The sequence below is a fragment of the Anastrepha ludens genome, chromosome 6 (assembly GCF_028408465.1).
Source record: "Anastrepha ludens isolate Willacy chromosome 6, idAnaLude1.1, whole genome shotgun sequence".
In the NCBI taxonomy this organism is placed as follows: Eukaryota; Metazoa; Arthropoda; class Insecta; order Diptera; family Tephritidae; genus Anastrepha; species Anastrepha ludens.
In genome coordinates, this window is record NC_071502.1 from 101641584 (window position 1) to 101666886 (window position 25303).

The window sequence follows — 25303 nt, forward strand, 5'->3', positions numbered from 1 at the left end:
TTGCGCCGCGTTGTATATATTTAATCAAAAATTAATTATATTCAATTTAAAAATTCAAGATTTTCATCATTCAAAATAATTTTTTTTATTTAGTAAAAAACGAAATTGGATGATTAATTTTGCGCCACCTTGTATATATTCAATTAAAAATTCTTGAAATAAAAAAACCTTTAACGGTCTCTTATATCTAACGAGCTTAATGGAAAGTTATCCGTTTCTTACCTGCATTGTTGAAACTCCCAACTCCAAAAGTAGAAATTTGAAATTGGCCTCAACAAAGAAGATTTTTTTTCCTTGTTCACTGCTCTCAGGAGAATAGGACCTCGGCAAGACTTGTCTTGCGTTGGTTTCATTAAACTATTTGATTTATGCCAGGGCAGGTGATTAGCCCGCCGCTATAACAAAAAAGATGAATACATAATAAAATGTTTAAATTTCCTTTAACCACAAAATAGACCACACTTTTTATATGTATTTGCAATTTTTGAACTTTTATTTGAACATTTAGATCTTGAAGTTTACGCTTGTTTGCTTCGAACTATTTACAGTAATAATACTATAACCACTTATCGCCAACTGCACTTTATTTTAATATTTATCTATAGTTTTTTCCATCTTTTTGCCTGCTACCCTCGGCATACTCGTACACTCAATAGTTCGCACATACTCGTACATATCCACCCTCTTCTAATTATTGATAATTTAAATTTTCTAAGTTTATCATTCCCTATTCATTATATGGTACGTCTATTTATTGAATTTTGCTTTTGCCTTTCGCCCAAGTCAAGTTTGTGTTGATACTCTTCTATTTTCTGCTGTTGTTTTTGTAGTATTTGCAAATTCAAGTATGCATAGTTGTATTTATTTGCAATATTAAAATTCTGTGGTGGGATTGAATATACGAGTGTTTGTTTATATACCATTTTTCTCTTTTAATATGTATAAAGTAACAAATTCCACCTACTGTTCAACTTTTGTATTTTTCTCAACTGAAATGCTTTGATTCATATTTATTTAACACTTAATCGATATTTGAGTTTGCTTTTGCCTTAATGTTGTTTTTGTAGATCGCAGTTTGTATTGTGAGTTGAAAATCGAATGCATTAACAATTATAGTTGAATTTGTATTTATAACAGAATTTATAACTGTATTATTGTACTAACTATTTCTTATGTTGTTGTGATAACGAACTGATATAATTTGCTTTTGTACACATTTTTTTTGTTTCTGTTTACTCTTAACTCTGGTGTAATGTTTTACAAAGAGTCTAAAGTTAGGAGTGAGACAATCAATATGACAAGTATTTTTTTGTTTTTGCAATGTGTATTTAGTCCCATTCAACTATGGGCTTATATTTACAAACGCATTGGAATAAAATTTAATATAAATAATCAAATGATCAAATTGTTTTGTAATAAGTATGTTTAGAAATTGTGAAAGTTGGTTGACACAAAATTGAAACTAAAATAATTAAAAGGAAAATAATGTTTATTTAGTCTGTGTATGTATGTGTGTAATTAAGGTTCTTAAAAATACCTTTTACATTTATTCATACAGTTTTAGAATTTGGTTGCCTTAAAGGCAAGGCTTGGGACTAATAAATACATACATACATTCTATATACTAAATGGCAAATGCATGGATGTATGTATGTACATATCTATGTTGGCACATAAATACAAGGTGACACAAAATTAATCATCCAATTTTGTTTTTCAACAACTTTTTTAATACATAAATTAATAATTTAGAGTGATGAGAATCTTTATTTTGATCTGTTTGTTTACTGCAGCTGTTTAGTTCACAAGTGTCAAATATGATTAATGCCCGACGTCATTTGCAAAAATTATAAATCTGCCGTTAGGGTGATTAATTTTGCGCCACCTTGTATAAACTTAAAATGTGTACTCACAAATAAAAATCTTTGGTATGCGGATTTCGTTATATTTCAGCTCAGCTACTTTATGTATTCGTTGTTTAGGAACATTTCACAGAAGAAATATAAAAAATTAAGAAAAAAATAAATAAATGGAAGAAATATTAGAAATAAGAACGTAATAAATAAATGGAAGAAGTATAAAAAATAAGAATACAATAAATAAATGGAAATGAAATAAATTGTTGAAAATAAATGCCTATAAAATAATAATGTAAAATTCAATAAATAAAATATGAAAACTAAAAAACACTTCTAAATAGTAACATGACAAGAAAATAAATTAATATAACACATAATAATTTAATTTGAAATTAAATAAAAATAAATTGTAATAATCGGCCTTATCGTGAATTTTTATGTGAGCCAATATGCCCATAAATTGTAAAACAATATAATAACAAATCTTCCCCCCTTGTTTTGCGCTGTATTGCACTGAAATTTAGCGAATATTTATGATTAATAAACAAAGAAATTTACTTTTGGCAAACTTGACTTTATTGCCGGAACGCACTTGATCGAAGAAAAAGGCATGCAACGGAAGCATTTACAAAAGCAGCGCTGTCGCGAAGGGCAGTTTACAAAATAAGTCTTATAAGCATTAGTGATGCTAGATTATGCCAATTGCAATAGAATGAATGAGAATGAAGATGTCGTGCATTCTGTTCCGGAACAATTTGATCACATATTTCATATACATATATGTATGTATTATACAAGAACTTCCTAATAAAAAATTATATGCAGAATGCTTTTTCAATAGCGAAACCCTACACACGTATGTATGTATTTCAACTGCCGTATCGACTATTTTGATTAATCCATTTGGCAGCCATTTTTGTCATTTGTCTTATTTGACAAAATATTAAGGAGCGTTATAAGGATCGACAACTTGCATAAATCGTTCAAAATTATAACGAAATTCAAAGATCGGTTGGTCAAACTTTGTCAAAATTTGATGATTATTTGCCGGTATTGAAAATATTTTAATTTTTGATTGTATGACTGTGGGCTAGGGAAGTAAACATCCATCACAAGCAGTTTAGAACAATTTGATAAAAGCTACATACATGCACATATGTGTGTATATACAATATACATATAAAAAACGAAGCTTGATTTATGGGAACAAATTACTGGATCAAATTTTTCACATGTAAGTTCTGCTAAGAACGAGCAAAATCGATCTAGTGTTGACGAAAAATTTATTAATGCACTAAACTGTGCGATAACGACTATGGATGAATTCAGCTGAAGCGTTTCAAGTGTTGACAAACCCAGCTCAGACACCAGAGCAGGTAATGAATTTTGTGCTTATGGCGGATCGGGAAGAGAATTGCACATCATGAACTATTACCGGCAGGCGAAATGATGAATTTCCATAATAGTTCATTGTAAATTACTAGAACGGTGGGAATTAATATCCGAATAAATATTGTCACTTCAGTAGCATTCCCCAAAACGCCATGGAAAATGTTTTAGGCTCTTAGAACAACAAACAAACATAAAACCGTTATTCAAGGGCGAAAATTATGAAGCTATTTGAAAATAATGAAGTCCATTATTGCCGTCAAAATATTAATGTAACAAAATGCATAATGAACGAAAAAAAATTAAATAAAATTAAAAAAATTTAAAATATAAAAACATCTTTCAAAAAATAAATGTACGTACATTACAGTAGATCGACATATATATGTGCGTATGTAGGTAGGTAGGTAGGTCTGGTGGCTGCCAATATGACACACTCACCTGTGTGTATGTAAGTGATATAAAAATTCACTTACAAGTATAGCAAAAACTGAAATTAAAAGCGTTCACACGAAAGTCAGATCTAGATAAGTGAAACTATCCGCATTTATAACGGCCGGTATTAGGTAAAGGATCGCTTAAATATTACACTAAAAATGTCTATTATTTACTCTGCCTACAATTTTTTAACATCAAAAATGATAGCACTTGCCCTCATCAGCAGTCAATGGAAAAGAGTGAACTGTTTTTACGCTTCTCATAAAAACTTGCTACCATTCAACTGCAATATAACATTGAGGCATACATCATTTGTAGGAGAACATCGAGGTGCACAGCTTAAATTGGAGGAGAAGCTCTACATAAACCATTTAAGGTTTATTTATCAAAGTTATTATTTTCAGGATTTTTAAATGCCTTTTGTGCATATCACTAAGAGTAAATGAAAGAAAATGCTAGTATTTTCTGCGCCTTGGTTTTTGCGCTAGGAAAAAGTCGACCCGCCCTAATGTACATAAAACATGGCAACGAAACTTGTGTAGTGTAAATGAAAAAAAACCAAAATTACACTCCATTGTTGGAGTGCAGGAGAATGCAGGAGAATAAAAATCAATGTATATAAAGTAATATACAAGGATTTGTATGTAGTTTATAACGTTTGTAGCTAGTGCACCATGTATACATAATTGCATATGCATTCACACGAATCGGATTAACGGCATGTTGACAGTTGACTAATGGAGTTTTTGCACACATGCACACACACATACAGCAACATGCTTCACTACATGTACGTGCTTGTACATGTGTTTGCCTACATGCAGGCGCGCGCTTTAATGGATTATGGATATACATATACATATGTACCTTTGCAAGTGTGGAACTCTGATTGCCTATGTATTGTATGCACGAGTAGTGTTTTTTGGTATTTCATAGGCCAACGCCTCTATATGCGAGCATGCATACACATACATATTCATTGCATGTGATTAGGAAGTTATAATTATTTTCTAGTTAGGCTAATGATTTGTTATTGTGTTTTTTTTTGTTTTTGCTTTGTGATTTTTCTTCAAACTCACAGGTATGCAAATGATTACATTTCCGTTAATATTTATATATTTAGTATGTATAACATTGTTATTTGTTTTTGTTTTTTCTTTTTTTTTTGTTGTTTTGCTAAGAATTACTCTAATTTTCATTACACTCATTATTATTTATTAGTTTTAATTCCATTTACGAGTATTTATTAAAAAATCAGTACTTTGGCGGTATAAAATTCTTCCTATTGCGCGAATACTTATAACAAAATATACACAAAAATAAAGGAATCAAGTCTCTTCAGATAACACAATTATCCTTATTAAGGTCCTTAGGTTAAATGTTATTTTAGTTATAGTTTTTTCATGTGGTTTTCTTTTGGTTTTCGGTTTTGTTGGTGCCAAAATAATATGGTTAATCTAGGTGATACAATATGTATTTCAATATATACGAATGTCTACACGTAAGTCGAGGTTCTAACAAACCTATGACCAACTGCTCACATTATATTGTATGTATACAAGTATGTAAGTATGTATGTATGTATATATTTATGTATATATTCATGTGCTTATACTTACATAATGTTAATTATATGTAAATACCATACCTAAACTACAATAATTAAACATACAAACTTTAATAAATATTTTCTCAATTTCATTTGCCCGCCCCCACAAGTTTGCCACAAGTTTTTACTCATATTTCGTACATTCACTTCTATTATGTTTTAAATTTTGAATTTTGCTGCAATTCAAAGAGACCCGCATTACCCTCCCGCCGGCGCATCATTGTCCCCTCGGCAGGCCTCACTCAGTTGTACACACCTCGCGTCATGCCCTCCCTATTGCGTGTGTGCCACTTGCAAGTAAGTATGCGTATGTATGTCCTGCGGAAGGATGCATTGCAGAGTGCATAACAGACCGGATTTATGGTTGAGTTAATGTAGCAAAGCGCATAGAAAAATTCCCACAATTCGTTGGGTATGCAATCGGAACATGTGGTGAGTGGTTTGATTAGCACCAGTATATTGTATGGCGTCCATGTGATAATGAAACTTAGTAAGATGGCCGATAAAGTTTTCGCTGCCTTCGACTCTTGTCGCTTCTCTTGTGATTTTTTCTTCTTTTTGGCCGCAGCACGCGACGTGGCATGCATATTCTTGCCCAATTGTTTGGGTATGATTTTCGCATTGAGTGGAATGCGCACATCGTGTGCAGCATGCGACATTCGCCGTCCCAATGGTAAACTGTATTCGGAATCACGCGACGAAAGTGGCCGTCTTGGTGGTCCACTTATGATTGGTAGTGACACATCCTCATGTATCATTTTGATTGATGGCGCCTCTGGCCCATTGCTGGCGCTGGCCCCATCTGAGGGCAGCCGTATTAGTATTGTATAAACTGAATCTTGACTTACCGAACGCGAACCGATGCGATTATTGCCAGGTAGGGAACGCGAATCTCGCGCTCCCGAAGCGGAAGAGATCTCCTGCAGTTGGGTGAGTGGTGTCATGGGCGGGCGTAGGGGTGTGGGTGAGACATCGGGTAGCAATATGCTCGGCGGACGTACACCACACCCACTGCCGCCAAGTGAGTAGTTGTCGCGCACCACACTCATCGAAGTGCATCTGTAATGGGTCAAGAAGTGAGTAGAAATTAATGAGTGAAAGATTTCACCAGGCTACAAACGTCAAGTTTTTTTATTATCCAGGAAAATTTTCATATGCACGTAAAACTGTGCATTTTGTGTAGCAATACTGCATACTCAGTTTTTCATTTTCTCATCAATTTTATTTTCTATTGCGTATAATTTATATCATAGGAAAAGCACTGAAGGCCTCAGTAGCCAGTATGCTATTTAAGTTAGGGTTATATTGTATAAATAATAATAATAATATAAATAATAATAATAATATATAATAAGAAGGAAAAGTTGAACCATTTTTTTACGTTTTTATAAGGGGTTAGGAGTAGTGAAAATTTTCAAAAAATTGTTTTTTTTTTGTTTTTGCATTTTCTTAAAGCATAATATCTTACAAATATTGTGTGAAAATTTGAAGTGAATCCGAGGTATTCAACAATTAACAAAGGATGCTCGGGCAGAAACAAAAACTTTAAGTGCATTTTTCTCAAAACTATGTTTTCTGAACTAGTGATCAGTGTAACTTAAAAACCGCTTGGTAGATTTCAATAAAATGTAAACTGCTTTTGAAAAACATAAAAAACTCGTGCCTGATCGAAGTTTTTGTTTTTGAAAATTTCAATTTTTTTTTACAATTAGTTGTCGGTTTTTTCCTCGAAAATCTGAAAATATTTCCTGAGGCCGCCATATTAATTAAAAAAAAAAAGCTCCGATAAGGCACTGGATTATCTATTAACAAAACTAATTTCTCTTGTCCGATTGATGTTAAATGAATCTCCAAGGACTTGTGATGATCACCGCAAGGGACTTCTGGAGAAACGGTCTCCACACAAACAGCGATAATTTTTACAATTATTAATTTTTTGTTTGTTTTTTGAAACTTTGCTAAAGTCAAGTCGAAACATGATGTATTAATGCTATGTTTTTATTATTGTAAAATGAAGCAATTGACTAGCAAAAATAAAAAATTATCGAAAATCTTTATTTTTTTCGGGCCTCTTACTACCCCTAACCCCATAAGGCAGCATGTAATGTAATAGGTGCACATCATTCAAGGATTTACTCTGTTTGCGTAAAAACATCAACCGAAGGATGTTCTGTCTCGGGCTTATTGCAGCAATGCAGAATTTCGATAAAAAACTTCGCCCTCTTCCAATCTGGCCCGATCTTGAAATCCGTTGCCGTGATAAAACTAATAAACGTAAACTTTTTCACCCGGTTTTTGCCCATGTTTTGTGGCAAAACCTTTATTGCCTTCTAACTTTTTTAGCAAAACTTTTCATGTCTATGCTTTTGAGTACTTTTTCTCTAGAATTTGCTCCTAAGTAGTAGCTTTTCTGTAAGGTAGCTTTTCCGAAAGGGCGTCACAGATGTATTAAGTATTTGAAGATGGCTGATTCAGGGTGAAAATTAGATATCTTAGGTAGGTTAGATGGCAAGAGTACCACAGGAACACTTCAAGTAGCACTTACGTGCCGCTTTGATACCATAATGTGGGCCACTATCTGCGAAAAAATTTAGGGAAGAGAAAACCATCTACAGCCATCCAGTGTTGTTGATATAGTGGAGGAGAGAAAATGGATATAGGCTGGAGAGTTTCCTCAAGCCATCCCCAAAGGGCACTCTAAGGAATCTGAAGCACCTAGCCGCCAGAGCCGGACATTATTAGATATCTTACATCACCTTTACCATCTTTTGTATTTGTATCTGTATAAAATGTAAACATTTAAAATATGTGCCATTAAAAAAAAAATCATAAGGCAATTTGAAGGATATTTAAGAATCAATTTTTCAAAGGACATTATTGTACTACATTTTTTCGGGTGGAAAGTAAACAAAAAAACTGTTTTTAATAAAAATATGTATCCTGATTCCTTTGATATTCCTATCAACGTCATAGAGCGAGTGTAGGTATTTAAACCATTTTTTGAAAATTTATTCTTTTGAAATTTTAGAGTCCTGTAAAAAATTAAATTGATGAGAAAATTGAATATGCAGCATTACGGTATAAAAACTATAGTTTCACTTGAACTTGCAGAAAAACATTTAAATATTAATAGCTTTTAATTGTAGATTAATAATTTTGATGTTAAAATACCAATAAAATTGGCAAAGCCTTCCACATTCTGTTGGTGCAAAGAATACTGATTCCTAAATTTGCTTGCTCTATTATTTATTACTATATATTATTACGTATGATTAAATTGTAGTTCAGTCAATCAAACCAAAAAGATTTTTTCGTGTTTTTTTATGAATGGTTACACGGTAATTTTTCTCCAGTGGTTTGTTTTTGTTTAGTCTTTACAAAAAAATAGCGGCCAATGATACCAGCAGTCCATTTGCCACAAACAAAGGTAAGTTTTTGTGGAGGTAACGACGTCTGAGTAATTACTTCGAAATTTTCTTCACTCCAAATCCGTCAGATTTGCTTTCTTATGTATGTTAGAACTTGAGCCTCAAAAGAGTATCATCGGCAAAGAACCTAGCGCATGGTAAGTTTCGTGAGCGGAACTATGATCTTCCAAATAAATTTGACAAGTCGAAAAGCAAATCTATAAAAGCAGGTTAATAATTAAGATAATATTTGAGGATTCCTAGGTGCTGCAACCATACCACACAGTAACGCAGAAGTCTTAGAATTAAAATAAATATCCCAATAAATTAACCACATTTGTAAACCATACTTGTTGTTGGTGTTGTGGTAAAGGTACAATATATTCCTTATCAATTGTTCGCGTTATCTTGGTAACGTACACACGGGGGAAACACTTATGAAATATTCGTTAGCTTTATAGACTCTGAACACCTGTACCGACAGCAGCCAAGGCTCCGGAGGCTCTCAATACACTTGAGAGCTTGAGCACTTCTCACTCTTTCCGACACTTCCCCTTACTTAAACATTTTACATATTTAGCGGCTATTTACCCAAAATCTGAAGGTTCCTCTAGCTCATAAGGAAAATCATCGGAATCTTCACGTCCTGAATGCCACCACGCAATGCACCATTCCTTGATGCCGCCAAAGCACGAATATGGTTTTTTGATGGTATTTGTGCTCTTGATCTGTTGAAAGAACAAAATATGAATTATATAAACGGCATACACTTTGTGTAATGAAAAGTGCAACAGTGTTCATTAGGTTACATACATTTCAAGAGTCTCCTGAGACTCTATTATTATATTATAAATGCATTAGAATTTGATTCGAACAAATGAAGCTTACACTCGATTTGCGTGAATGCAGACCATGGTAACTAGAATCGATGACCATATTTGTCATGTAAACGCTTTCAGCATCGGCGGAGGACTCAGATCTTGGACGCCTCCAAGTGTCATGATCACCAGCACTCAAATGGGCAAACGACAACATGCCAGTGTGATTAACGGCGGTGTTCTCATCGCTGCAGGAGAAAAATTTACATAGATTTGGTTAAGTTCAAAAAAATATGAGTTAAAAGTTATATTGTAGTAATATTTGTAGTAAAAAATAATAAATAAATAAATTCCGCGCGCAGGAATTTACTCCAAAGCGTATTTAACCCGTTGAGGTCTAAGCTCATTAAAAGCAAAATTATTTCAAAAATCTTCAAATTTATTAGCGTCGTTTTATTTGAGAGATGTTTTTGAAGCAATGCGAAATCATTAAATGTGGGGGTACTAGGCAAACAACAACATTTTGTGCTGATTCGAGCGAAGGCTGGACAGACGCACAGAAAGTGGTCCACCGTCTCATCATCCTCTCTACATGCTGGGCAGAGTACACTGTCTGAGATGCCCACCTTTTCCATGTGCTTTGCCCATAGAAAATGGGCTGTCATCATTCAAACCAGCCGCCTACAGCCGCATATGCTTGGTGACAGGAGGAATTGCGCCAGTCGGTCGGACATGACAGGTTAACATCAGTTTTGCCCATGTGCAGCCTCTCTCAGCCTGCCAAGCTCGCTTGTGGGTTGAAGTAACCCGTTTGCTGACCGTGGGCTGCAGAAGGGAGTGACAGAACGGGCTCCGGACCGCCTCGTAGTTTAATTTTATGCTGACATTCGAATGTACAGCGCGGGGGATAAAAACAAATGAGCTGGGCTACTGCCACCACCTTTAATAGATTCGGCTTGTTTTCGAGTTAAAAACTAATCAATTAGGCTGAGTTGCCGCAATTCGATTTTTTCTTATCATTTAATAAACTTAACCTTGGAGATGCAAGATTATTCCTACTTACTACGCAGCATGCAGTCCCTGATTCCGTGAAAGCTTGTGAAGCGGTTGTTTCTAAATATTTTTTACAATCGTTTTTTCTTGATTTTGCTTTAAAAATTTGCTTTTAAAATTTTTACAAAAATGTAAAATTCATGAAATTTTCTAAATGAACTAACACCATTGCTTGAAATGGGTCTCAAAGGGTTCGTATAATTTTCAGATAAAGTTAAAACTATACATTTTTTCACTCAAATTTCTGCCGCGATTCAGGCGTAACTTTTTTCAAAACTAGCATTTCTTTTTAAATAGTAAATTTCAATATTACGCACCTTGAGTTCGAACGCTTTGAAGAGTCCTTTTTGCCAGCTTGCAAATTGGGCAAATCCTTTTGACGTTTCTTCGTTTCCCGCCAAATGCGATAGTACAAAAAGCACATAATCGTCACCGGAAAATAGAAAGCAGCCAGCGCCGTACCAAATGTAATGTACTGATTGGTTTCGATAAATTGTATATAGCACTCGTATTGCGGTACGGTGCGTTTACCCTCAATATATGGCCAACTATAAATCCAAGGTGGCCACAGCAGCAGACTTACGCCCCAAGCAGCGCCAATCATGACCGCTGCTCGATTGGTGGTACGTTTTGCGCGATATGTCAAAGGTCTGGTGACACTAAAATATCTATCAAAACTGATGATTAGCAAATTCAATACGGAGGCATTCGAAGCCAAATAGTCCAGTGCCAGCCAAGTGTCGCAGATATGTGGACCAAGTGGCCAATAGCCTAAAATCGTGGTGACCGCAAAAAGTGGCATTGATATGAGTCCGATGGCGAAATCGGCGATTGCCAGCGAGAACAGAAAATAGTTACTGATTGTTTGTAGTTGTTTGTCGATTTTGAATGAGATCATAACCATAACATTCCCCGCCACAGTGAGTATGCTGAGTATGGCGGCAATTATGCCCATGATCACCATTGAGGAGACCGAGTAGCGTGGTCCCTTGGGTTCGAAAATGCCTGTGGCATTCGTTTGATTTTGTGCTATTTCGTTATCTAAGATAATCACCGTTGTGACATTGTCCAGCATAACGGTGAAGAAGACAGATGGCGCTAAAGTTGTCGTGGTCGTGGTGGTTGTCGTAGTTGTTGTCGTCGTTGTGGTCGTTGACCGGAATGAAGGTGCTAGCGGTTCCAATATGCTTGGTGGCCCATGGGCTGGCATCGCCAATCTCGCCAAATCGTAAGCGCTCATTTTGATTTTATTGTTTGCGTTTGCGTTTATGATTTCTATTTTTATTCTATGATAGTTTTGTGCAAATGTATTGCTGTTGTTCTTTAATTAAAGCTGTAGTTGCTAAGTACCCAGATGATTAAGCTTTGTCTTAAGCGATCGAATATACAACCCATTAACTGGATCTGAAAATTTAAAAATTTAATAAAAAAGATGTAAAAGTTTATATAAAACAAATTTTACAAAAATAAAAAATAAATATTTATATGTAAAATTTGTTTGTGTGTTTGTAATTTCTACACTTTTAGACTGTTCAAACGACAGACTTTTGTAACTCAGTAGAGCTGCAAGTAAATATATCATTACCCCAACTTTCCCCTCGAGAAAAGATTGGGACAATGGGGTAATGGACAATAGAAGTGGACTCAGTATCTATAGTGATGGTTCCAAGCTAAATGAATAAGTAGGCGGTGACCTTCGCTCTGAGAAAATGAGTGCCAACATTTCATTCCGGCTACTGGATCACTGTAGTGTATTTCAAGCTGAAATTCTGGGTATCGGGGAAAGCCTGTTGGCCCTAAAGAAAAGTGTTCTCACCACAAGAGAAATAAATATATTTAGATAGTCAATCGGCCCTGAAAGCACTACAATCACCTAATATTAACTGGAAGACGGTAAAAGAATGCATCGACGAACTTTACAATAAACCAGCTTTGGGTGCCGGGTCACAGCGGCATAGCAGGCAACTGCAAAGCAGATGAACTAGCGAGATTGGGTACCGATTCAACCAGACAAAGCGAACATACCTATACATTTAGCAACTTGTAAGATGTTTATAGACAAATACACTATCAGAGCTGCCAACGGGCTATGGACTCAGTCCCTGACCTGTGCAAGAAGTAGAATGACGTGACCAGAAGGGAATATGGGCCGCACAAACCGTCTGTTGAAACTGAACAGGAAAGGCATGAGAAATCTTCTTGGGGTTCTAACAGGGCACTGTCTTATTGGCAGGCATGCCAGTAGATTGGGAGCACCCTATAACGACTATTGCAGAAGCTGTAATGACATTGAAGAAGAATAACACTTTCTATGCTGGTGCATGGCTCTTGATAGAAGGTTCAATATTTTAGGAAAAAGTTCCCTGAATAACTTGGCAGAAGTAGCTAATTTAAAAATAACAAGCGTTGTTAGATATATTAAAGCCCAGGTTGGTTCAATGAGGACAATGTAGAGTGAGGAGAGGGGCAGCTCTGGTGGAATCACAATGGGCCCACAGAAGGCCTCAATTTATAACCACTATACGTACCTACCTAGACGGTTCAACCGATTGCGATGAAATTTTGTTGAGTTATTGCGAGCATGCTGGGCAAGGTTTATACGTTTGTTTAAGCCCAATAGGCGGCGCTGGAGGCGAAAGATTTACAGAAATCGTATCCCGATTGGTGATCCGATTGGGAAGCTTGAACCTAACATTAATAAGAATTTGCGCACTTTTAAGGGAACTGCAAGATAATTAGGAAAGTAAGGAAAATGTCTGTTAGACCACAAATTATTTAGCGCCAGTTTTGTTAAATACACAAGAAACCATCTAGACGGCGCTACGACCAAGTTTTGGTAACCTCTTTTATTTGGTGCTCCGAGCTTCTCCTCCGATTTGTAGTGTGCGTAATGTTTTCCCACAAATGGAGGGCCATACAGTCTTACGCCGCCTCCGAACAGCAGATGAATTTTTATGGGCGAAGACAACAAAAGATGCATTAGAAAAGCTCTAGCAATATTTGGCTCCCTACGTCCCGTTTGGAGAGCATCACATATTTCACAACGCATAAAGCTGAAGATCTTTGATTCTAATGTCAAATCATCTTTATTCTATGCATGTGAAACGTGAAATGCAACAGCGGCTGATATAGGTAAACGCGCTGTAAATTTTCACTAACCAATGCCTTCGTAAAATCCTAGAAATCTTCTGACCAATCGCAATCCGAGTGTTGATCTGTAGAGAATAACTTAGCAAAATCCAATACTCCTTGAGATTTGAGAATAGATAACAGGGTTGGATAGACCACGTCCTTAGCAGACAATGTGATGTCTTAACAAGAGCCGCTCTTCAGTGGTATCCCTAAGGCAGCCATAAACGAGGAAGACCATCGAACACTTGGAGACGATTGTTGGATTTGGAAACGCGCGCCTTGAATTTAACCTGGAATGCAGCTAAGAGACTGGTACAGAACAGATCTGAATGGAAGGAATTTTTTGTGGCCCTTCGTTCCTCCCTAAAATCGTATCAAATAATAATAATGTAAGAACCACCAATATGGCCATAGCTATACGAAACTCAAAACTTTTTATTAACCATAACTAAATATTTTCATGAACCTTTGACTATACCTTCTGGTACATAAAAGGTACCGTTTTATTAATATATAGACAAAGGCTCAGAATGATGATATGACTAGATTTGCCCATGTACGAGTATGTACCTATGTCCATCCGTCCGTCCGTGCGATTGTTAACTCGAGTAAAAATGTGTACATTTCGATGGAAGTTAGTACGCACATTACACTCTGTGCGAGATAGGTTGGCACTGAAAATGTGCGAAATCGGTCAATAACCACGCCCACTTCCTATACAATGATAATATTCCAAAAAGAAAAAATCGTGATAACTGTGTTATATAAAAAAATACTCTTATTTGTTAGATATTATGAACCTGAGAAGGAAATTAGGGCGCAAGTGAAATTTTGAAAAATTTGAAATGCCACACCCACTTTTCGATAAAAACGAGTATCTCGTTAACGATTTAACGAAACTCGTCCAAACATGGCACGCATCGTTTAGATTTGAAATAAAACTTATTGAGATCGGATAAAAACCACACCCATTACTTATAAAGGGCGTTTTTGCTTAGCTCGCAAAGTGTTGACATTTCTGTTCAGTAAGATTTGGCAAATCATCATGAATCATTTAACGCCAGAACAACGCTTCCAAATTGAGGAAATTTACTTTGAAAAAAATAAAAATAAATAAATAAATCTGTTCGAGAAGTTCATAGAGCGAAGAGTTGAAGAAGATTCGTCGTCCTTCTGAACTTGTTGGCCTTTGTTCTTCGACTACGCGGAAATTTTCAAGTAATGATTTTGGCTTACGTGCCGATAAAATACAGCTCGTGCAAGAATTGAAGCCAAATTACCATCGTTTGCGTCGCATTTTTGCTGACTGGGTTTAGATTTATTATTTAGATTTATTGGAAAAATTAGTCAAAAATTGGTTGGCATACGCCAGATATCATATTTAAATTATAAAATTTCATTTAAACAAAATTTCTGTTTTGTATTATCAGTTTCAATTCTCAAGCTCTGAACATACGGGCCACCTAAAATCAGTAATCACCGAAAACTCCATCGAAATTGTTCGTAAATTTATCAAAAATGAACCGAAATCATAGTTGAAATTCATGCAATCGGAGTTGAATATCTCCAAAACATATATTTATGGCATTTTAACTGATCATTTGGGCTTGCGAAAGGACTGTGCACGTTTCATTCTGCACAAGTTAACTGAGGACCAAAAATTGCTCAGAATTCAACATTCGAATGACATCATTAACGAGGCGAGAAAAGATGAGAACTTCCTTTACGACACTGTAACTGGTGATGAAACGTGGCGTTTCCAACATGAACCTGAAACTAAACGTCAAAGCGCCGAATGGAACGCCCCAGACGAATCACCACCAAAAAAAATCGGTTTGCAGAAGTCAAAAATCAAGTCGATGCTTATTTGTTTTCACTATCTCAAATTTTCTATCTTGGCGTTTTGAAGCGTTCGGTGCATTGCATTCGTCGAATCCGCTCTGAATACCGCGAAGGAGGAACCTGACGTTTATTGCATGATAATGCACTATATCTTCGATCCACTATTGTGACTGATTTTCTGACTATAAATCGCATTTTAACCATCAATCACTCACCGTATTCGCCTGATATGGCTCCCTGTGACTTCTGCCTATTCGGAAAATCGCATTTGGCCATGAAAGGAAAACGTTTTGCATCCGTAGAGGTCATCCAAAAGGCTTGTACCGACATCCGGAAGAACAGTTCCGTAAATAACCTGAAACACTCTTTCGAAAAACTTTTAGATCGTGCAAAATAGTGTATCGATGCCAGAGGGGACTATTTTGAATAAATATCAGAACAAAGCTTCTGTCGTTTCTATTGTAGCACAGTTTTGTTTATTTTGGGCTTCATCTTGTATGCACATATATATACAATGGGTACTTATAACTAGTAGAACGTACGACTATAGCATTGATATGTTGTCAGTGGGAATAATTTAAAATAATTATATGATGGCACACGTTTCTTCATTTTTGGTTTAAAGGATTCAGCTACAAGAGTTTTATTATAAAATACCAAAGTAACTGGACTTCAGTGCATACAAAATATTATGATCTAAACTCAAATGAGTACTTATGAAAATTCATTTAAAATCATTTCCCTATATTTGAGACAGCAGTATAAATATTTATGAAAAGCTCTATACAGCCATTTAAGCTATTTATAACTTTAGGTAGATATAACGCCTTTTAATAAAAATGTGCTAAACGAGAATTTTTATAAATTGGGCAGTTGCCTATGGCGTGTTGGATTTTTTCAGGGACACCCAAGTTACAAACTGTACAGGTGGTAGAAAGTAAATACATTCTTAAAAGGTCTCGCGTTTAGGTTAAGAAGACTTCCTCTTGAATGAAAATTTAAGCTAATAGCGTAGGCAGAAAAATCATCAATAATATATATTTAATATGTGCTAATTTGACATACAAATCGTGTGATTCTCATTTAACAGCAGAGTCCAAAAAAGTCGAACGTTTTTTTATTCTTCAGATTGTTTAAAAACGATGGTATGAACGCAGACAGGAATTCAGAAGTAAAAGCATTAAGAGGCTCCATATTTAACATTAGCGAGATATTCTTCCACTTTTTTACCCAATGATCTGGATCGATTTGAGGTCTTTCTGACTTCTTTTTATTTGACTTTTGCATCTAAAACTAGTAAATATATTAAAAGTCTTTTGGGCGCGTCTTGTTAACGGTTTATTAGAAATGAGGTGAATTCACTGCAATGACAGTTTACATATACATATGAGTACATAGTTCTTGTATACATATATGTGTATGTGTGGATGTTTCCTTGAATTTTTTAGAACAAAGTTAGATTTTGTGTTCCTCTTTGCGGAAACTTCATTTCCAATTCAATACATCCGATATGGAGATCGATGCGATGCTTCAAATTGTATTTGCCGCTACTGCGGATTTCGCATGGGCAGGTGACACATAAAGTTGCTTTGAATGTTGCTTTGCAACTGTTAAATAGTTATGGTACATACAAGTATGTACAAGTGTGTACATTTTTCCTTCATTCCATAGCTTGGAGAATGTCTATCGTACCAATTTTCTGGTGCATTCAATTTTTTCAAGTAATACTTTGATTGCTTGCACTAACCGGGCTCGCAAAAGAGTGGGGATCGCATTTCTCGCAGTGTTTGATGCGTAGTGTGGGACGGACTTCGAACCTTTTGCTTTATTTCGAAAGAATATATTGAAGTGGTGACTAGATTTGTGGTCGAGCTCGGTTGGTCTGATATTCTTTAATCAGCTTTCATTCTAATTAATACTAACACAGGGTCTCTGTCCACTACGCACAGCTTTAATGCGCTAAAGTTCTCTAGCATGATATTCTATTTAAGAAAGAGGGATAAATATAAGCACAGGGTGGTCCTTATAGTGGTTAATTTTTTTAAATTCAACACAACGAACAAAAATCAATATTTTTTAATGAAACTTGGACGAAGTAACAAACAAAATTCAGACGTACAGTGAACCAAAAATAAACGGAGGCACCAGTATTCAAAAAATTCAAATTTATGTTAGTAAAGAAATTATTCACAGATCTTAAAGAAATCATTTGCGTAGGATATACGAGGTGTGTTCAAAAAGTAACGCGAATTTTGAAGTTTTGCAGGTTACGTATATTCGAATTTCGATTTTTTTGTGGCGATATGTTGGTACTCATGTCTCTCATTCATGCCGACGAGTCCGGCAATTTTGAATGTTCAGTTAATTGTTGACAGCTGCTTTGCTTGCACGTGTTTCGGCTCGTCTTCGATTTTTACCTATTCAAAAAGATGGACCAAAGAACCTGTATCCAATTTTGTGTGAAAAACGAAATTAAGTGCGCGGATGCATTCCGAATGTTGACGCTACTTTGGACCAAAGCAATGTTTATCGGTGGTATAAAATGTTCTCAGAAGGCCGAGAAGATGTGCCGGACGCCCGAGCACTTCAACAACAGATGAAAAAATTTATGAAGTAAAGAAATTGGTATTGGCCAATCGTCGAATCAAAATTCATCAAAATTCAAACATTGCTAATGCGATGTTGGACTCTGTCTGCGACGACTCAAATTTGCTCCAGAGGGTCATAACTGGTGACGAATCGTGGGTTTATGGTTGACGTGGAAACCAAAGCTCAATGTGTATTCCGTTATTATTTTTCATAACGGAACTGCAAAAGTTAGTTTTATTTCTCACATTTTATTCAACGTGAAGTTGTTAAGAGTGAAGATGAATAAGCAAACATCGAGTGATTAAAAAGAATTTATGATGAAATACCATTCCGAAGGAAAAAGTGTGCGTCAAATCGGAAAATTTTGAAAAAACCTAAGCAGACAGTATTTAATATTTGTATCTAAAAATATAATGAAAATCATTATTTTCTTAGAAAAAGTGGTACTGGAAAAGTTTTCAAAATTACTTCAAATGTGAAAAAGCGAAGAATTATACGTTTAATAAGCGAGAATCCGAAAATGTCTGTAGTTAATCTTGTCAAATCACTTAAAAATTCGTCATAGGTGGACGTACACCAACAAACAATAAGAAATTTTCTGCACAATAACCTATACAGGACTTACACTACTAGAAATGAGCCCCTTCTTTCAAATATTAATGTGAGTAAAAGCTTGAACTATGTTAAAGAATACCTTAGCAAGCCGAATGAGTTTCGGAGCAACGTAATTTTCACCGGCTAGTCGAAATTCAACTTATTTGGGTCAAATGGTCTTTAGGCTTTGCCTGGAGAAGAGAAGGTACAGCGCTCAATCCATCTAATGTGGTTGGTACTGTGAAACAGTATTCCCGAAAACTGTGGATTTACTCAATAAAAGTCATTAAAGGCCAATAAACATTGAGATTCGTGAAAGAAAATGGCGCTGGATAGGGCTTACGCTGCGCAAACCGGCGCGCGAAGTCAACAGAACTGCTTTAGAGAGGAATCCACAGGAAGCACCAAATACACCAAATAGAGGACGTTCAAGGAGCTCATGGCGTCATAGCCACATAGATGACCTTGGTCGTATAGACGAAAACCTGACATGGGCACAGGTTAAGGCAAAAGCTATAAACCGAAATCAATGGAAATCATTTGTTCTGGAAAAATGCGTCCAGTGATCGGTGCGATAGCAATTAATCATCAGCATCATTAGTAATTTTCGGTAAATTATTGGCTTATTCGAAAGAGCAAACATTCTTATTATGGGAGGAATGGCTGCCCCGGCCGACTTCACAATACCGCATCCTGTTAACATGGTTTGCCAACAGCTTGGTAATATTTCCTACTTCTATCTCAATCGTTAGTAGATTATTTGCATATCATCGCACCATCACGACAACCTGCAAAAAAAGTCTAAAAACGTCAAACGGCTGCTTCGAAATGGCTAATTGACATCGTCGAGGCGTCCGATAACACGACTATCGAATTTGGCGCGCAAAAGACCTATTGTAGTTTGAACTGTGTAGCATGGCGCCCCACCCCGATGAAATCAAAGAACGCCCATGGTCACGTTTTCAATTTTCGGCTCCAAAAATTCGTTCAGGACGAATCTGTAGCGCTCACCTTTAACCGGAAGGGCGTTTTCAGCAGCGTTTTCAAAGAAAAATGAGCCAATGATGGGATCCCGCTCCAGAACTCGCACTAAACTGTCACTGTCTGACTCACTCTGAGGATGCAGGTGGATGACCATCCAATGCACTGTTTAGGGGTATACAACATAAAATATTGGAAATAAGTTTGCATATGAGACTAACTTTCTGTGGAGGTCTATGGCGTGAATGATCTTTGAGGGCTTGATAGTGACAGTCACAATAACGTATAATTAAAAAAAACACGCCTCTATGTGGGCACTTGACGAAGTTATACAGAGAGTGGAAAAAGTGGAGCCGTGGCATCACTTGGACACTATCCCGCCAACTATATGACCTGGACTACGTGAACGATATTTGCCTGCTTTCACACAGATATTCCGACATGCAGGCCAAAACCGATCTTCTATTTATTGCTGCACAAAACGTTGGCCAGGAAATGAACATCAAGAAAACGGTAGCAATGCGACTCAATAATACAAATCCTAACAACATTGTAATCGAAAGAGGGGCGGTGCAGTATATTGAAAGTTTTTACAATCTTGGTAGCATAGCATCGACTGACGGAGGTGCTGAAGAAGACGCAGAAAATAGTAAAGCTAGGTCAGCAATTGGACGTTGGCCGTCAATTTGGGAAGATAAATTTCACAGAAAACTAAAATAAAATTATTTAACGCATTTGTAAAACCCACGCTCTTTTCAGAAGGTCCATGTTGCGCTAACTACCAGATGCCAGCGTCTCATGGGATTACGCAGAAATTGCAAAGCTTTACAAGCAAATACCTTTGGTTTATATATAAAGTTTTTGGCCTAACACTATCCGAAAGGCGGACTTGTGGTAGATCACCGAATCGGGATCGGGCACATTCTCAGAGGGAAAATAAGGAAAGCATAAGCAGAATAGCGTTGGAATAGGAAAATACCTGGAGGCGTTCTAACCTTCATGATTTAGAAGCAGTTAACCAAACGTGAGATGTCGCAAAGAGAACAGCAATTAATCGAATAAGAAATAAAAGAAAGAAATAATGTTTTGTTCAAGCCCTGTGTTCCCAAGTGGAATAATAAAGGAAGAAAAAAAAGGTCTACCCTGTATATAACCACTCTCCGAGAAATGCCTCACGTTAGATTTAAGGGGTTATATACAGTTAGTCGATTTTTTTCTTTCATTTCCTCAATGTACATACATATATATAAGAATACACACAGGAAATTTAATATCGTTCCGATAAATATTTTCGAAGTTACACGCAAATTTGAAAAGGTGTTTCAGAGTGCTTGAAAGTACAAGGCAAACTTTAAACGCGTTTTTCTCAAAATGGTGTTTTCAAAGTCGGTGACCAACATTACTCGAAAACGGCTAAACCGATTAGAAGATTTTTTCTTACCGATAAATATTTTTTTATAAACCATTTGAGGCCGAAATTTTGGTCAAAAATCGTATTTTTTTTGAAAAACCTCCATTTTATCAATTTTGCTTATTCCTTCGATTAATTATAATATAATTAATTACTAGATTTAACATTACTTTAACGAAATCTGTTTGATTTTTTATTTTCAGAGGATTCAGTTCAAAGATGAAGTGGGTCACCGCAAAACGTCTTTTTTGGGAGAAGCTCCCGTACATCAGCTGTAGCTCCTTTCCAAATAAATATTTTTACTAATACTAAGTCTTGAAATACAGTTAAAATATAACGTAATATGTGTACAAATTTTTAGATCAATACATTTAAAAGTTCTCTCCGAAAAATTCTGGTTAATGGTAGTAAAGGGTTAAGGTATGGCCCTTTAGCACTGCGACCAAAATTCTGGAAAGTTCGCTTTTTTCGGACTTCTAACTGTATATAACTGCTCGTCCAGGAAAGCGCTGATAAACAATTATTTGTGCTGTGGCTGTTACTGATACTGATACTGATTTTCAGATAATGTAAAATGGCTTTTTATGTAATTTAACTTTATGTCTAACTTCGATCTTTTAGTTAAAAATCCCCGTTACATTTACATTTTTTGGTTGTAGTTTATTACCATTACATTTTACCCCACTTCAACTTTATTTTTTCACGTTTACAATTTTTTCACACTTATCCCCTATTTCCAGTGGGAAACACCGCTCGCTGAATGCATGCCACTTTCACTAATGCATGTATAATAGCCTACAAATAGGCGCCCCGCCTGCATATGTGCATGTGTAATATTTCATTGTTGTAAATATTCAATACAAATATACTATTTGTACTACTTGCGGCCACTACACACACACAAACATAAGTAAATACCTACCGGTTTGCGACTGTGGTTGTGCCCGCTACCGCTGCCAATGCTTTTGCGACTGCTGCTGCTGCTCCAGCCAACACTTTTGCCTGCAGCTGGCTGTTATTCCTCTTATCGTTAGTCCTGTCGTTTTTCATGCGTTCTCGTCGCATTGCCGCTTTAGTTAGCGCCACAGTTTGACAGTTCATTTTACATGCAAATAAAGGAGTTCCTGTCCCGTGTCCTACTGCCACACTGCCAAACTGTCACACGTTCGCCACCAAGCAACCAAGCCACCACGCCTTTACGTCTTCACACCGCGTCTTCACATACGAAGCGCTGGATACGGATGTGAATGATTGCTTGTTTTGCTTTTGTTGTCATAGTACTATGCGTATGTACATATGTATATAATCCAATGGATTCCTTGTTGTTGCTGTTTTACTTTTGTTGTACGAATCTTAATTTGTGATGTTGATTGCGGTGGTCTTAAGTGATGTTTTGATATTGTTATTGTTTTATTGTTTTCTTATTATTTGCAGTTGTTGCTGTTGTTGTTGTTATTGTTGTTGCTCTGCTATCGCCACACTTTATTAATTCACAAAGTTAATCAAAATGAGAGCACTGGAAACAACACTTGCACCAACACAGGCGCGCGCGCATGCCATTACACAGACACACACAAACACACACACTCACATATACTCCTACATAGGTACGTACATACGTATGCTCCTGCTATTGACGAGTATAACACCACCTCAGCAGCAGGAACAGCAGCAGGAGCAGGAGCGGGAGCGGGAGCAGCTCTTTAGTGGCAGCACACACATGTTTGTGGGTTAAATGCAGTTGAGAGTGTGTGCCTGTGGGTGTGCGTGTGTGTGTGAGTGTATTGTACAAATTCGCACATACTTTCGATTGTCTTGCCTATAGAAATTGCCGCTCCCTAACAGCCAACTACATAAACCATTGGATATCGGCGCTGCTGAAAATATGCTGCGTACACATGTATGTACTTAGCCATTAAAGAAAATAAATTTTCAACCAATTTTTTCTCACTTGGCTTTCTCTCAACACATACGTACGCAGTAAGTACGCATGTATTTATACTTTCTTTTTATCACTAAATTAGTGTGATTTAATTTTCTAATTTTCCGTTCATAAACCTTCTGTGTTAATCCACTTTTCCAATCATATACACATGCACCCGTACATACAAACATATCGATGTATACCACCACCAACATTAATTTAACTAAACTGCCTGCTAGGCTTGGCTGCGGGTATCCTCATTTTTCCTTCTTTGCCCTCAGCAATCGAACGAATTTTCAAACGCTTTTTTCCACACTTTCTCACTCAGTTTTCAGCATCTTCGGCCATGAATTAACATATTTCACTTATTCACTATTCACTAACAAATTAATTTACGTTTAACTATTTTATTTAAATCACATTGAATTAACTTAGAATAATGCAATATATGAGAGTAAATAGGCAAATAAGTATTGGTTCGCCTAAATGTACATATACGCTTATTATAAAACTCAAGTTTATTGCTTCAAATCTCATCCGGGACTAAATGTTCACCACCAACGGAGTAAGTAATCAGTCTTTAGTCTTTTCATTTGACTCTCTCTCAAGCAGGATGCTGTGCGCTGCCTTCGCCTTCGTGCTTACGTGTGTGTGTTTGTGCCCACCTATTTGGGTGGGTGTCCTAGCAAATGTCCATTGGAATTTGAAATACACTCTGTATCTATTATGATGCTCTTTCTCTCGCTCTCCTGCTTTCTCTCGCTCTCCTGCTTTCTCTTGCTTTGTTGCCCAATCATCAGCAAAGTGCAAAAGTCTGAATGCATTTGCTTATTCGTGGGTACGTGAGGTGTGATGGAGGTGGTTGCTTAATGAATGAATGAATCCAGACGCAAACGAATGTGTCTTCTGGTAAGACGAAACGTTGCTCACTCTCACTACTCCGAGTAATTCGGTTATGTCGGAAAGCTTTAAACTAAGTAATTCCAGTCTGTTGCGAAGCATACTTTTAGGCTGTTTACTATGCTATTGAAAGTAAAAGCTTATTTTTTGAATTTTTCAAGATGTTGCCATGTTAAATGTTGCAAACAGAATTTGTGCGGAAAAAAACCTAATTGGTTTATATTTTATTAAATTCAATCTCGGAGAAACGAGAAGCAGCACCAAAAAATTAAAGTTGGGAGCCAACTACAGACTCCTACAATTAGAAATGAAAACTGGTGAATAGATTTTCCTTACCATTTACTGCTGCTATCTGAAAAGAAGTGCTTTTACAATTCAGAAGTAACTTAAAACTAAGCTTAAATTCTACCCTTAATCCGCTGACGCTGCGCTTTCCACGTTGTTGTATTGCACCGGATACACGTGCAAGGCGCTAGACGCAGTGTCAGCGTTCCCATGACAGTCGGTTCTACGTTGCCGGAACGACCCGGATTTTTATTCTGCCAAGGACTGTCACTCCAGCAGCATTCCCCGTGGATGTATCGGGAATGTTTGTGCTGCTACAACAACAACGCAGTGTCAGCATATTTACTCAGGTGAGCGAGATGACCACTGTGTTAACTTGCATTACTCTCATCAAACTCGTCCAGCCTGGACTCTAGAAAATACTTCTGGCGTCAAATGGGGTTTCAGTCGGGATCTAGACGAACTATACAGGAATTGGTAGATAAGTGATCTGTAAAAATATATTACAAAACACTACTAAAGCTAGTTGAAAAAAAAAGATTTTTGAAACCACTTACATGATTGAAGAACAGACAGACTTTCTTTCAGGGCACGAACCTACAGCAGTTGGAGCTCCCTGAATTTATCTGTGGTTAAGAGGTATCAGTAGCAGCTACTAAAATTTAAGTGAGCAAGTTGTACGTTGTTACAACAATAACAATATTAATAGCCTCAGCAGAAGGAGCTGCATTTACATTCGACAAAGGTACATTTTTCAATATGTACGGGTTTTTGCGATGTCTCAGTCAAATCCACTTTTATAAAAAATTTCGTTCCGAAAGTTTGTATGGGTTTACAAAAAAAAACGACCAAGGAATAGCTTCGTTGCTGCAAGTCTATTCACCTGGTGGAAGACAAATCTGAGTACTTTCGTTAGCATTTCATGCCTGTTGTAGGAAGCGCTTTTATTTTCATTTTCACATGAAGCTGTATACTCACAAGCCACATTGAGTTTTTAAACTATATATGTATGTATGTACAACTAAACAATCCATTTCATGCAAGAAATATCAAAATTTAAGAAAACACGCAA

At 36.5% G+C, this 25303-nt stretch overlaps 1 protein-coding gene across 1 annotated transcript; it reads right to left on the minus strand.

The window, feature by feature from the left end:
• Positions 1–479: 479 nt before the first annotated feature.
• On the minus strand, positions 480–22594 carry LOC128867870 (muscarinic acetylcholine receptor DM1). The gene is made up of 5 exons (XM_054109438.1): positions 22045–22594; positions 10891–11977; positions 9591–9768; positions 9294–9430; positions 480–6354 (listed from the first exon to the last, which is right to left on the minus strand). The coding sequence occupies exons 2-5, from the start codon at positions 11811–11813 to the stop codon at positions 5538–5540; spliced, it is 2055 nt and encodes a 684-aa protein (XP_053965413.1). The 5' UTR covers positions 11814–11977; positions 22045–22594; the 3' UTR covers positions 480–5537.
• Positions 22595–25303: the final 2709 nt, after the last annotated feature.

Bases quoted from the DNA above. Each gene is read 5' to 3' on its own strand.
- LOC128867870 (XM_054109438.1), bottom strand. From the start codon at position 11,813: ATGAGCGCTTACGATTTGGCGAGATTGGCGATGCCAGCCCATGGGCCA. The intron at 9,769-10,890 runs GTGCGTAATATT...TTTCTCCTGCAG, and splicing joins TCAAAGCGTTCGAACTCAAG to CGATGAGAACACCGCCGTTA. The intron at 6,355-9,293 runs GTAAATAGCCGC...GACCCATTACAG, and splicing joins GAGGAACCTTCAGATTTTGG to ATGCACTTCGATGAGTGTGG.